The sequence below is a fragment of the Leiobunum rupestre genome, chromosome 1, assembly GCF_980474605.1.
Source record: "Leiobunum rupestre chromosome 1, qqLeiRupe1.1.hap1, whole genome shotgun sequence".
In the NCBI taxonomy this organism is placed as follows: domain Eukaryota; kingdom Metazoa; phylum Arthropoda; class Arachnida; order Opiliones; family Sclerosomatidae; genus Leiobunum; species Leiobunum rupestre.
The window spans coordinates 44,059,090-44,074,600 of record NC_143384.1 but is presented as its reverse complement, the minus strand read 5'-3'; the positions used below and the strand labels follow the sequence as shown (position 1 = coordinate 44,074,600).

At 36.9% G+C, this 15,511-nt stretch overlaps 1 protein-coding gene across 1 annotated transcript; it reads left to right on the top strand.

Moving 5' to 3' along the window:
- Positions 1-1,109: 1,109 nt before the first annotated feature.
- LOC149963036 (organic cation transporter protein-like) lies at positions 1,110-14,598 on the top strand. Its single transcript, XM_090180341.1, has 10 exons — positions 1,110-1,131; positions 1,184-1,474; positions 2,628-2,731; positions 2,880-3,034; positions 4,711-4,879; positions 4,949-5,093; positions 10,086-10,177; positions 12,875-13,089; positions 13,145-13,326; positions 13,704-14,598. Exons 1-10 carry the CDS (start codon positions 1,123-1,125, stop codon positions 13,908-13,910), a joined length of 1,569 nt encoding a protein of 522 aa, XP_090036467.1. The 5' UTR covers positions 1,110-1,122; the 3' UTR covers positions 13,911-14,598.
- The last annotated feature ends 913 nt before the right edge of the window (positions 14,599-15,511 follow it).

Genomic DNA, 15,511 nt, shown 5'->3' with positions numbered 1-15,511 from the left:
TAATACGATATTTCGGCATTTTCATCAATTTTCTAATAAATATATTTAATTATTCTCTATCAATCTAAAATTAACATGCTTAATTGCAAATATTTTGCTTAATAGTGTCTTCGTAAATTTAGTTTATGCAAATTAGACTTTATCCAGTTTTGCCAAGGCTAACCAAACTGAACATTTAACTACGTGAAACAACAACTTTGGGGAGGTTTATTTAAATAAACAAGATACTTCGGACGATAAGCATTCTAGGCGTAAATACAAATTAAAACTAGCAAACAGAGACTCACGAGTATTAAGATCTTCGATGGTGGATCAACGAATTTCTACCCGCTAGGATCGCTGTGACGTTTACGGTGAAGATTCTGTAGGAGCCCCTAATACTACCTCTGTGTGCAAAGTTTGGACACGTGTGCCTTTTACGTGGTCGTTCCTTCTAGCTTAGTAAAAGATTCAGATAAACAACTTACTGCGTAAAATTGGAAAAATTCCTACCATAGTATACTGAAGTGCAGATTTGTCTGTGCGAAATGGAGATTTTAAGTTAAGTAGTTGCAATACAATTACTACAGGGGTGCTGCAACATTTTCTGAATAAAATTCCTTACCTTTCTTGACTATTTTTATACATTTTCAGAAAAAAAATAGTCATCAGTTTTATATTGTTATCTTACTTCTATACTTGTATCAGAAGTTAATGAATTTACTTCAACTTGTCTTTTAGTATTCAGATTACAAAACCCATTAAAATGAAAACGTACTATATTGAAATAAATCCTTTTTTCTACCAAACCATTTTTGGTAAGAGGAAAGTTAAGGTTCTTAAAAAAAAACTGTAAACCAAAAATTATTTACACAGTCGAAAACAGAAAATTTCTACTCCGAGGTAGCATCTATGATCTAGTGTCTGCCACAATAAAATTAAAAGTCATAAGAACGTTTATTTTAAAATAAACTTATCAAAATATAAGCAAACGATATAAAAATTATATTAATCTTTGTAAGTATCAAATTTACCAATACGACGAATAAAACTAATAGCCGCCACCTATCTAGGTTTCAATGGCGTAGCGATTGTTTTCGATCGCAAATAGTTTTTAATTCTAGAAAATACTTAAAAATTTCCATGACAAAGGTAAATTTAACGATATTTTGAAAGACGAAACGTGCTGTCTGGAATTTTACAGCTAATGGAGGAAACTGGTAAGAATGACGTTCTTCGGAGCGACGTCGGAGATGTGCTCGGGGAATTCCGGAAGTGGCAGATTCTCTATTTCGCGTCCGTGGTGTATGTCTACGGGGTGACTTCCTTCCCGTCACTTGGCCTCATATTCTTGGCCCCACCCGTCGACTACACGTGCGACGACGACCTTACGAGATTGTCGTACAACAAAAGCGTCGTTTTTCCAGATGAATGCGTTCATTGTACCACATGGTCATTCAACAGGACTTTCTTTAAGCGCACGTTTACTGAAGAGGTAATACAGAATTAAATCGAAAGCGGATCCAGGGTCTCTACGACCAGATAGTTAACTAGTTACTTAGCGATTTCAGACACAGACTCCCAGTGTTATCAAATCTTGGAGAAGAGAAGTATTCTGGAGTGGAAAAGTCGGGCGCCACCTGCGGCTTTGTAAAATTCCCATCATGCACTTTTTGGTCGGACGTCATCAAGCCAGAATGATGGCAGATAAAGCTGACGTCCGACCAAAAACCGGGGTAGTCTGGGTAATTCTAACAGCAATAGGCGGGAAAGGACGTTCTTATTACCGCTATGGGATTTTCCACTCCAGAATACTTCTCTTCTCCAAGATCAAATGAATTGTGAAGATACTTTCTGTGGAAGCTCTTTACATCTGAAACCCAATATGCGAATTTGATAAAACCGGGGTACCGACTACGAAAACTTGTGCGTTTGGACATAACTATTTCCCTGATGGATGTTGTATTAAATCAAGCGACCTAGGAGCGTTTTTTATTTGTATATTAATTTAACAATGGTAGATGTAAAGAAATCGTACCTATTTCAAAGTACTAATTGGGATTCGGAACAAGTGATATAGTACTAATTAAAATTGCCCCCTAGAAAGTGCTTTTTTTTTCACGCAAAATTGCGAATAGAAGATACTACTGTCCAACCACTAGCATTTCGTTGTCGCGTAACCGGTTTTATCTCCAAATACATTTTGCAGATAAAAAGAACAGTTTTGGTGCTAAAAAAGGGTACGCGAATGTTAAGAACGTGATTGGGCGATACTAACGGAAAGGTTAATAGCCCATAGGATTAAAGACTATAGGCGTCTGACTAAAAATAGAAATGCTTCCCAATTTTCATTGTTCGAAAATCCTTACACAAGCCAAAGTAATTTTTTGAAACATATAGCAACTACTTCTTCGCCCTATACTCTTCTTTATCAAAAATATTAACATTCTATCCAGGCGAATACTAGCTGTGGTTTGAGACTCGTGTGAGGTACTTTGAATAAAGAAATACTGAAATCGTTTTCAATAGCTGATTTTAAACGCAATAATGAAGCAGAGGATTAGTTTTTACTGGATCCGCAAATGAATATATAAACTCGATCGTTTAGTATTCGTTAGCAATAATTCCTGGCGTTTCTTTTCTGTTAGTATAATTTGGTATGCAATAGAAAATACTTGTTGTCTTTGGCCAACAGCCTTCACCATCTGGGTTACGTTCTCAGTTCATTGTTTCTAGGCCATCTAGCTGATAGGTACGTTAATATTTACGATTCGAAGTATCGAGTTACGATTAACTATGATTACATTCATGGCTATATACTCGGTTTTGATCACGTTCTCTTCATTAATAAGGAATAATCGATGGAAGCCTTATCACTAAAGCGTGAATTCCACTTTCAGATTTGGGCGACGGCCAATCATCCTGTCCGCGATGGTTTGCGGTATCAGCGCTTCCCTTTTGACTCTCATTGCGCCTACGTTCGAATACGTCTTAGTTGGTAAACTTCTCTATGGGTTTTCTGAAAGTGGCCTTTCTACGGTGGTTTTTGTGCTTCGTACGTTAAGACACTAAGCAGCCTAAAAATTAAAATATGCAGAGCTGTCAAACGGAAAACCGACCATCTCCGTCGGTGGGCGAGTACACGTAGAATGAATGGCGATGCATCTTGTCTCCAATCGAGGTTACATATGTTGCAGCGCTATTATACGTAGTATATTTAGTCATATTTAGTGAAAAACGATGTGATAAAGTTTCTTCATTAGAGACGCCATCGTAGAAGATCGATGTTTCGTTTGACATTTAGGTTAAATTATAGGTCTATAACATTATTCCATAAGTACATGTATGTCGCTTTGGGAAATATTCTACTAGAGTGTTATTCAAAAAGCAGGCCAATATCAGTCGCATTTTTTTATAAACCTAGTTTACACGTGATGCCACTGACATAAACAAGATAGTAAATTAATTTTCGTAGTATGACTAGTGTCGTGGCTCGAATGATTTACTGGTAAGCACAGAGGTTATCTGATCTCTTTATCTGGATACCGGCTACCGCTGCTACTTCCTCGTTGTATTTCCCAAACTTTATCTCTGGCTACCACTGCTACCCTCTCATTGTGTTTCCCCAATATTATCTTTGGCTGCCTATGCTTCTCCCTCGTTGTATTTTCCCAACTTTATCTCAGGCTACCTATGCTACCCCTCGTTGTATTTTCCCAACTTTATCTCAGGCTACCTATGTTACTCCCTCGTTGTATTTTTCCAACTTTATCTCAGGCTTTCCTATGCTACCCCTCGTTGTATTTCCGTAACTTTATCTCAGGCTACCTATGCTACCCCTCGTTGTATTTCCGTAACTTTATCTCAGGCTACCTATGCTACCCCTCGTTGTATTTCCGTAACTTTATCTCAGGCTACCTATGCCACTTTCTCGTTTTATTTCCGTAACTTTATCTCAGGCTACCTATGCTTCCCCCTCGTTGTATTTCCGTAACTTTATCTCAGGCTACCTATGCTACCCCTCGTTGTATTTCCGTAACTTTATCTCAGGCTACCTATGCTACCCCTCGTTGTATTTCCGTAACTTTATCTCAGGCTACCTATGCCACCTTCTCGTTTTATTTCCGTAACTTTATCTCAGGCTACCTATGCCACTTTCTCGTTTTATTTCCGTAACTTTATCTCAGGCTACCTATGCCACTTTCTCGTTTTATTTCCGTAACTTTATCTCAGGCTACCTATGCTACTCCCTCGATGTATTTCCGTAACTTTATCTCAGGCTACCTATGCTACCCCCTCGTTGTATTTTCAGCACTTTATCTTAGGCTACTTATGCTGCCCCGTTGTCTACTTGTCTTGCCTCAACTACCTTTCCATTAAGGTTTTCGGGTTATCTTTAAATTAGTTACTAAAAATATACGGATATACTTTTAAAAAGTTGACGCACGAATGCTTGAAGTGTCAGGAGTAAAATTTATCTACGAAGAATACTCGTCAGCTATACGACTTGTAGTCCAAACTGTACTAAGAAAGCGGAAAATCGCGATTTCACAAACGCACGCACACTACCTGAGACGGTAAAGCGTGATTACTCGAAACGTTGACAAACCGCCTTAACATTGGTCTCCATAAAATTTCAAGTGTCATGCTTATGGTAGAATATTATAGATTTATGGTTAAATAAATGCAGTATACTGTCAAACACAAAAATGTTAATGCAATTAATTCCAGTAATGGAAATAACTGGAATTAAATACAGGGCTGTAGTTGGTATAGCGGTTGAGTTTGGATGGGTCACGTGTTATGTCGCATTACCTGGTCTTTCGTGGCTGATTAGAGATTCAACCAACTTGCAATGGTTTTTCACCGCCTCTTATTGCATTTTGCTGAGTTTTATCTTGTGAGTTAACAAATGGTCCCTAGTCCTTTACGTTCGATACTTGAAACCCTTCTATGTCCTCTTGTACAGCACAGTTCCGGAATCCCCTCGATGGCTCTTACTTAAAAACAGAACGGAAGAAGCCACGAGAATCATGGAAAGCGCGTTGAAAAGGAATGGAATGCCGACGAATAATTTAGACGAGGTGGTCTCCAAACTTTCGACGGCCATTCGAGTAAGATTTTGTGGTACCAGGATTATTCAACTTTTATAAGGCTGGATAACGACGGTTTACCAGTCCCACAATAAATCAGAATTTATTCCTCCCCGCCTGAGAAGATCCTGAAAAAATTTATTGATTAGTTCGATTAATTATGAAAATGATTTCACAAATATTTTTTTTTAATATTTTAGTATATATTTATTTAAAATTGTGGCTATTTTTAGTCAATGTAATTAATAATAATAATAATAATATTTATTTCGCAAAAAGATAAACTTTGCACGCAACCACAGAGGCAAAGACTATACGTGGTGGTTACCAGGACAGTACAGACCAATAAATTAGATTAAAAATTTGAAAGCGCAACAAAATCTTTTTAAGTAAATAAAATCAAAATAAAAAATAATTAAATTAAACATAAAAGAGAGAAAAATTAAGAATTTTGAGAATGTGAAATGCCAAAAAGGTATTCCGATATCAAGGAGCGAAATTGGGGAATCGAAAACTGAGTGGCATCTTGGGAGAATAATTACTGAACCCGTAACCAAATGGCGTGTTTGGTGCTTTTCATAGACATAATAAAGAAATAGACACCTTACGCGGAGTTTGATTTGCCAAAAATTTACGGGAGCGATAACTAGCAGACAACCGGTATTTGTTCCGTATTCCTGTGGTACCACGTTTAAGCGACGCCTGTCGATTAGGCGAGAAAATACAAAATCATCACGTGACACGTCACACATGTTCGTGTTTGTAATCTTTTAGGTACTCTGACGTAATTCGCGAATATTTTGGCTGTGAGAATTTAAAATAAGTCAATTATTTCTTTCAAAACCCAAATAAAAAGCAGCAGATGATCTTATAATTAAAAACAAAAACATTCTAATTGCGAAATGATATTTTGTCAAAGGCTTAAGTAACTCGTGTACTATCCGGTGTGTTGTTATGGGAATATTCTGAGATTCTAAATTGTAAACAAAAGTAAATGGAATTTTGATGAAATGGATGATTCTACCTTGGATTAATAATATGACTCCAAGATTCTACTAAAGGTATGCAGCTATTGTCCTTGAAATAAAATTAGCTTTGACAATTTAAGTCTGATGGCTTGACCCTTCATTTCTAGATTTTTGTCCTTCGCTAATTTATGGAGTTTGCAATATAAATTAATAACTTTCTTAATGATGATGTTCGATTCCAACTTCAGCATCAAACATGTTCGTGGCGATCTGGGAAGATGTCCATGCCAACAATATTTCTAGTTCTTAGACTACATTTCTTTTATAGAGAGAGGAATATCTCTTCATAACAACTAAACAAAATTGGCTAAAAACCAAGGAGATCTTGCTCAAATTATAATAACATAATTAAACCTACACGAAATGATCCTTGGTCAAAATTTAAAGGTGAGAAGTTAGCATCACCGGTTTTTTCTATTTCACTTTCAACTGGATGTAATTTCTTTAAATTAAATAAAAAAATTATTTTGACTATTGTTACTTGTTTTAATTCTATGGAAACCAAATGGAATGGCTTTTGGTGTGACCCACCTTTTGCCATTTTTAATTTGTATATCCCGTTCTAAAAAGTGATCATTACAAATTAAATCATGATTTGAATGTGTCGCGATTTACAGCAATTGTCCATTGAGAAAGTATTGTAGGTTTAGATAAGGGAAACCTATAGTTATAAAAAGATTTTAAATAAGAATGAATATTCATCGAAATAATATGATAGTTTAATCCTACTTATAAAGCGCCCACTGGCTCTCTGTTTCGTATCCGTCCTGCCTTCCACAAGGCATTGTCTCCGTTACGAAGCAAAGGCTTGTGGAAGCCAGGACGGAGACGTTACGAGGAGCAGTGAGCGCTTGGCCTAGGCCACGTAGTACCTAATGCTTAAGAATATTTATCCGGTTTAAAATCAGACGCAAAAACTTAAGGGGTGAATTTGATAAACGGGTAGTACTTTTATGTTAGCTAACATGTTTCATAATTCGTTTTGGTGAATTTTTTTATTAAAAAGGTATGGAAAAAGTGTTTTCTACTAAAAATCTGTTTTTATTTGGTAAAAAAAGGTTAATTTTAGGGTTTTTACGCATTGCAATAACAAGTAAAACAATACCGGAAAAGGTTTCATTCCATAAGTATATTATCATATTATTTCGATGAATATTCATTCTTATTTAAAATCTTTTTATAACTAAACCTACAATACTTTCTCAATGGACAATTGCTGTAAATCGCGACACATTCAAATCATGATTTAATTTGTAATGATCACTTTTTAGAACAGGATATACAAATTGTAAATGGCAAAAGGTGGGTCACACCAAAAGCCATTCCAACTCTGGTTTGGTTTCCATAGAATTAAAACAAGTAACAATAGTCAAAATAATTTTTTTATTTAATTTAAAGAAATTACATCCAGTTGAAAGTGAAATAGAAAAAACCGGTGATGCTAACTTCTCACCTTTAAATTTTGACCAAGGATCATTTCGTGTAGGTTTAATTATGTTATTATAATTTGAGCAAGATCTCCTTGGTTTTTAGCCAATTTTGTTTAGTTGTTATGAAGAGATATTCCTCTCTCTATAAAAGAAATGTAGTCTAAGAACTAGAAATATTGTTGGCATGGACATCTTCCCAGATCGCCACGAACATGTTTGATGCTGAAGTTGGAATCGAACATCATCATTAAGAAAGTTATTAATTTATATTGCAAACTCCATAAATTAGCGAAGGACAAAAATCTAGAAATGAAGGGTCAAGCCATCAGACTTAAATTGTCAAAGCTAATTTTATTTCAAGGACAATAGCTACATACCTTTAGTAGAATCTTGGAGTCATATTATTAATCCAAGGTAGAATCATCCATTTCATCAAAATTCCATTTACTTTTGTTTACAATTTAGAATCTCAGAATATTCCCATAACAACACGCCAGATAGTACACGAGTTACTTAAGCCTTTGACAAAATATCATTTCGCAATTAGAAGGTTTTTGTTTTTAATTATAAGATCATCTGCTGCTTTTTATTTGGGTTTTGAAAGAAATAATTGACTTATTTTAAATTCTCACAGCCAAAATATTCGCGAATCACGTCAGAGTACACTCTGTTTGAAAAGTCTTCGACAGCTGAAATTTTTGCCCTCTTTTTAATTCTGCTAGAAAACTATAATAGATAGCTCGATGTAACCAATTGCAACTTTTATTTATTTTACAATATCTTTCGTTATTAATCGGTTTCGTCCGCTAAAAATTAATAGTTTGGCGGGAACCGTCAAAACTCATTTTTGACAACTTTTTAAATACTGGTTCTACGGCACTGACTCGCGCGTTTTTGAATTCACAATGGTCGATTCATATTTAGAAAGTGGAAAAATTATCCCTCTACAACCAATGGTTGAGAAGTTATAGCGTTTCCAAATTGTCGTCGAAGTTGCGTTATTTATAATCGCTTGATGCATTTTAGGTGTTTCCTAGTTTCGAGGAAAGTTTGGAAACGCTATAACTTCTCAACCGTTGGTTGTAGAGGGATAATTTTTCCACTTTCTAAATATGAATCGACCATTGTGAATTCAAAAACGCGCGAGTCAGTGCCGTAGAACCAATATTTAAAAAGCTGTCAAAAATGAGTTTTGACGGTTCCCGCCAAACTATTAATTTTTGGCGGACGAAACCAATAAATAACGAAAGATATTGGAAAATAAATAAAAGTTGCAATTGGTTTCATCGAGCTATCTATTATAGTTTTCTAGCAGAATTAAAAAGAGGGCAAAAATTTCAGCTGTCGAAGACTTTTCAAACAGAGTGTACCTAAAAGATTACAAACACGAACATGTGTGACGTGTCACGTGATGATTTTGTATTTTCTCTCCTAATTGACAGGCGTCGCTTAAACGTGGTACCACAGGAATACGGAACAAATACCGGTTGTCTGCTAGTTATCGGTCCCGTATTAACCCTCCGTAGAATCTTGGGTCTATTTCTTTATTATGTCTATGGTGCTTTTACGGCAGCGCCGCTTGCAGCGCCGTAGTGTCAAGTATTGGAAATATTTCTATCCAAATACTAAACACGTGCCCAATATTAGCGGACGACGTTAGGCCTAGCGTTCTTAGCTCGTCACTGTCGTCAAAGCTTACACTTTTATTTCCATTTTGACTAGGCATTTTTAAATTTATAATCTATTTAAAGCAAGTGTCGGCTCTAGGTGAAGTAGCTCTTTTTTCAACAGATGTCGCTAGCGTCGAAATCAAAACAAGATGCTGAAGCTACATTTTGACCCAAAATGCGGGACATAAAAGTATGCTTCGCGTTGATTGGCTCGTTTGTAAATTTGTCAATAACTTCAATTAAAGTAATTATATGGGATACATAACTTAGGTTAAAGTTCACTAAGTAGAGTAAAAGTGGTCTAAATATAATACTCAGTAATGGCTCTCTGACAACGTAACACAAACTATATATGCAAAAACATTAAAGCGATCTTCCTATTTAAATTAAATCATTACCCTTTCCTTTTTATTCCAATACAATTATTACTGAATAATCTAAAGCCTATTAAAAATCCAAAAGTCTCACTTCTATTAAAAACTGCAGAGCAGACGACGGAATGCGGGTCATCTGAGATTTTTACGCACGTGTTTTGTATTTGGATAGAAATATTTCGCGAATCTCTCGGTACGAGCGCTGACGGGTGATGCAAATTGTGGAACCGGGGATTTTGCTTAGGTTTCGAGTCCAGTCATTATTCGTTCAAGGTGGCATTCTCCCTGATGTCGGCGGGAAACGAGTTCCAAGTAAGAAGGTTACCTAGATGGCGCACCCGCAAAATAATGATAAAAGAGGGGGAATTATGGGTAGAGCAATACTGACTTGTGGCATGATCTGAAAGTTCCGTATTCCAACCTCTTAAAGTTAAATAAACCTGGTGGTACTTTATAACGGATTTAGTTATTTAGATATCTTTAATGATGGACGACAAACGGTTTTTTGCAGGCAACCGATGGAACTGATAAATCCAACAGTATTATAGATTTATTTACAGGTCCATCTATGAGGAGAAGAACGGTTATTCTATACATTACTTGGTAAGACCATCAGACGATGAGTTGAACCGTAAGCCTATGTTACGTTTCATTCGCGTACCAATTAGAGTGACGTAGAATAGTAGTCATACGGTATGACCATCGACAAACTACCACAGCCACAGGACTAGTAATGTACGCTTATAAATTTTGGTCCTAATACTGTCACAGCAAAAATTTATGACAACTCGCAGCGCCACCCAGGTTAGTTTTTGGAATTTAAAAATTCGTCCATGATGGAAGCCTCCATGGAAACGGACCTTGGGTAAATAGCCCAGAAAAAATTACAACTTGCTTAGTACATAACTTTAAACCATAGTTTTACTAATACTAAATAATGTTGCTCTTCTAGGCATTCTTCAAAATTGGTTTCAGTTGGTTCTTTGCCAATAAACCGTAATAGCCCTTTTGGGGTGCCACCATTAATAATTAATTACCAACTCGTAAAATAACACCCCAGCAGTATTCGCCATCTGGTACTAGATTTTTAACTCTCGAGGATTACGTACCGGGGCTTTGCAGTTGAATAGCGCGACAGTTAAAAGAAAAATCCTCTAGGGGGGCTTACTATAGTAATACTAGTCCTGTAGTAGTTGGTCGATGGTATGAGTAGCGATTGAAAACGGTTTCAATGCTATTTTTTACCAGGTAGTTCACAATAGTCTGGTAATAATCAGAGTGGCATTTTAGATTTTTTAATGAAACGAGATCGTGAGTATAGCAATCACTATCGTCCAATCACTTTGACATTATCACGCACCCGGATTTTCTGCCAAACTAGCCAGAAAATGCTGTATCCAGTCGAGCCAAACCGACATTAAAACAATGGTTGCATATAGTAAATGTATATTAGATTTACCATAAGACTATCAAGGCCCATTAAGTTTGAATTGGGCATAACGGTGCGTGTATTCAGCACTAGACAATCGCGGGAGATAAAAAAAAATAGAATCTACGCTACCTGGCGGATAAAATCCTCCCAACCACCCTTATCACTACCACCTATACTACCTCTTGTCATCCGGTAGCATGCATTGGGGATTTGTGCTTAAGTTTCAACTTTTCACCACCAGATTGGTTCATGACGGTTGTAGTTAGTGTAGGGAGCTGTTGGCTCGCGTGGCATGAAAGGCTTGCCACCACCCTCGAAGATCTATTTGATCCTAGTTTCGCGTTTTTTGCTCGAAGACCTATTGGGTACGAGTTAGTAGTAAGTTTTTTAATTTCTTCAAATTTGTTTATGATTTAGCTATATTATCCCTTTAATTATGGACTAATCTACTTTTTCGCGTCTTTTATCATCCTTCTCACAGTCCATATGTGGTTTCTTCTAACTTAACTTATCGTATATTCTATTCTCCACCACACCCCCCCCCCCCCTTTCAGCTTTCCGTTGCTATATGCAACGCGTTTTGAAATTTTTAATGTTTAGGCTTAGTTTCTCCTTTAGATTTGACAGTCGCCAGCCAGATTTCCCGCACGGTACTGATGAGTTCCAAATAGACCGAAACTGGTCTACCGTTGGAATTTCTGGCTATTTTATTTATTTTTAATTTAGTTTATTACTCGAAGATCTATTTGATCCGAGTTTCGCGTTTTTTGCTCGAAGAACATATTCTTATGGATTTACTGATGAGCCCCAAAAGAGCGAAACCGCTCTACTGCTGGAATCTCTGGCTGAAATTTTTATAGTGGCATTTCTCACGATGAAAGAAATCGTAAATAACTAGGTATTTATTGGGTTCAATTAGTCACGCAAACGTGGTTGATGACCGTTGAATTTTGAAGGGTTTTTGATTTTATTTCGTTATGGCATCAGCGACGTGAACGACCTCCATGGAACTCGGGGTCGCCTAACAGGCCCATGCGTAAAGTTAGCTAAAACCCATTCATAGACGCTTCAATAAATCATCCTCCCAGGAAATCGGCAAGAAGTAATATTCCCGAGATACAGGACCCGCAAGTCACTGTTTATCTAGGAGCAACCAACACAGCATCCCACACAAGGAGAACGTAACCCGTCAAAACTCGTGCATTTTCTTGCGTACAGTTTTCATTGGTTAGACGCTTTAGCGCCTGCTGCCGTCAAAAAGGGAAAATTCGGAAATTGTCTTCCTCCCTGTCCGTAAAACGTTCAGCGTAAAGGTTCGTCCAATGTAATTTGTACACAACACTGCGTTAGCGTGTTTAAAGGCTAGCTGCGTTCTCCTTGTGTTTGTTGCTCCTAGCTGTTTATATAGTGCTTGTTAAAATAATGGAAATTTTTCACCTTTACCGCAGCAACAAGCGTTCTCTTTTAACCAGGTAGCTTTTTTGACATATTAAGGCTTGGCAAAAACATGACGTTCTGTTTACAGGACAGGTGAGAAGTTAACATTATTTCAACAAGCACTATACATGTATAAACAATGCCGTGCGAGTCCTGGTTCTCGGAAATATTACTTGTTGGCGATTTCTTTGGAGGAGCGCCTATTACGGGTTTCTATCAACGTGGGATAAATTATGGTTGCTGGTGCGAAGCTTTTGTGATAAATCAGGACAAACGAAAAGAAGTGATTGGACGATACTACAGCAATGGTTAAAAGCCTATGCTTACGATTCCCTGCTTTAACGACCATCCTGACACATTTAAAGTGAAAAATAATTATAAACTTACGGTTCAACTAATTCCTTATAATAGTTGTTGAATTAAATTTTAAGGTTTGTGAACGGGTTGGTATATTATGGTATATCGCAAAACGCTGATATCTTTGGCTCCAACTATTACCTCAACTTCTTCTTGTTTGGAGTCGTGGAATACCCTGCTTACGCTATTTTCGCCATCCTAGCTAGGAGTAGCGGACGCAAATGGCCTCTCGGGATGATTATGGCGTCAGCCGGCGTTTTTTGTGTCTTGGTAGGACTCGTACCCAGCAGTAAGTTTTTCTGAGCCTCGTATTTCCCACGACTGATGTCTAAATCCTTTAATAGGATTTCACTGGTTGGTGGTGACTTTAACCGTCCTTGGAAAGTTCTGCATAGCGTCCTCATTCGCTTTGGTTCATCCTTACACTTCGGAAGCGTTTCCAACAGCAGTCAGGAACATCGGAGTTGGATCTTGTTCCACATTCTCTCGACTTGCCGCCATGATAGCTCCATTCGCCAAAGAAATGGTTATTCAATGCTTACTTTATGACGTTAAATTAACGGAAATGGTTTTGATATGGATGCGTTCTCAAAACGCCAAATTACTAAAGCGTTAGCTGTATGGGTGGGTCAAGTTGCTTATATGATTGGCTTTCTTACCATATTATTAAACCATGAAATTTTTCGCGTAATTGGGCGGAAAATTGCTCCTCGTATAACGATTTATTCTGACCAGAAACGTTTTTTGAACTAGATTACCTAGTTGTCAAAGTGCTACCCTAAAAATTATTTAATTATTTTTTTGAAACCCAGTGTTTTTGGTCGCGATTTGACGCACCCCTTTCAGGTGTACAGGGCTACTACTTATATGAAGTGAAATGATTTTTGGGGATATTTTTACCAGGAAGGACTGATTGGTCTGCCGTGGGTGATGTCCATTTTTGGCGTCACGGGGATATTTTCAGGCGCTCTGGTGCACTGGCTCCCAGAGACACGAGGACAGACTCTGGCCGACACTCTGATCCAGGGCGAAAACATCGGACACAAAGATACACCCGACGCTAATAAGGAGAACATCCAGTTTTTAAATTGTAAACGTGCAATAAATTAGTAATAACAAAAGTATATTAGAAACTCTTAAAGATAACTATATATATTTCCATTCGCTGCTAATCTTGAAACATATACCATCGTGAAAATATTGACAATAAATATGTAAATATCCCTCATAAGGAACTGCCTCGAGCCTGAAAAAGTGCATGATTCATTCTAATGCTTTCGATGGATACTTCTCTCGTGAGAGATATCTTATATACTTCTCGTAATAAACATGTTTTAACATTGTCGTTGTCTTGGTATTATAAACTCTTACAAGAGAAGGAGTAAATGTTAAGTCGTGATGCGGAGTTTACAGCCGTGATTTGGCGGGAAAATCTCGCTCATTGGAAACTGCCTCGAATCCGAGAAAGTACAAGGTTCATTTTAATGCCTTAGTTGGATATTCATCTCGTAATTGATATTATACTTCTGGTATTAAACATTTGTTATACATCGTCGCCTTGGTATCCCATTCTGGAATTCGTGGCTTTTGGCCACTGAAGAAAATATCCACACGTCTATAAAAAAGTTACATAAGTGTGTGGAGTGCTGTAGAATTGACGTCATACCAATAAAGATAAGCGCCCCTGGCGGGAAGAAAGTGACATCAAAACCATTTATACCGTCTTGACGCAATCACTATACGGAGAGGCAATGTGAACGTATTCTGCCTAATGACATAGTCTTAATGTCCACCAAAAATGTGTGGTCATTCTACAAATGGTAACACGCTGAAGATACGGAACTGACACACTTACTTTAAACGTAATTATAAACTTATGACATAACCAAATAAAATGGAATCTAGATGAAAAGTAGTTGGAAGAGATTATTAACTGTTTAAATATTTGTCTCATAATAAATATATAAAAAAATATATAACAGATATAAGTATGACACTTGTAGCCTGGTCTGTGCTTTTTCGTTCCACATATATATATTTTGAGTTGAACTATTGTTTTACCGGAAGTGTAATAGTAGTAGGAGAAGTAGTAGTATTAGTATTAAGTGAGTGCCTGCTCGAAATTGCCAATATGTGGACATTTTTGAGGTGGTGGTTTAGTGTAGATATTGATACCTCAACCAAAAAATATCTCTCGATCACGATACCTTTTAGACTATAGGTGGAACATACCCTCCATTTCTCAGCAACCGCCGAAGTGTCAAATATAAACTATACGTCGGTAAATGTGATATATATAAAATTTAAAAATCAACAGAGCAAGAGGAATCGTTGGTCTCAATTTTAGAATATTTCAGATACGGCAAGTCTTAACTTAATAGGTCTTTCTATAAATTAACATTGGCCTTCTTGTTTAGAAAGAAAACTGTTTTTGCAAGGATGATTTCAATTGACCTTGATATGTATTCTCCTTGGGTTTTACTCTCGCTGCTGTTCTCCTTGTGTCGTCTGCTTATTATTTTTTAAACTAAAATGTTTTGAAGTGCGCCAAGGCTGCATTTTTCTTCTGAAACAATGGCAACTAATTCCTCAAACAGGTATATATTTAATGTTTATACTATGAAAATAGCAAATTCATGATTTATTATTAATTTTATTTTGACAGAATCGAACCAGTTATCTTTCTATTACCAGTTGGAAACTAGACCAAA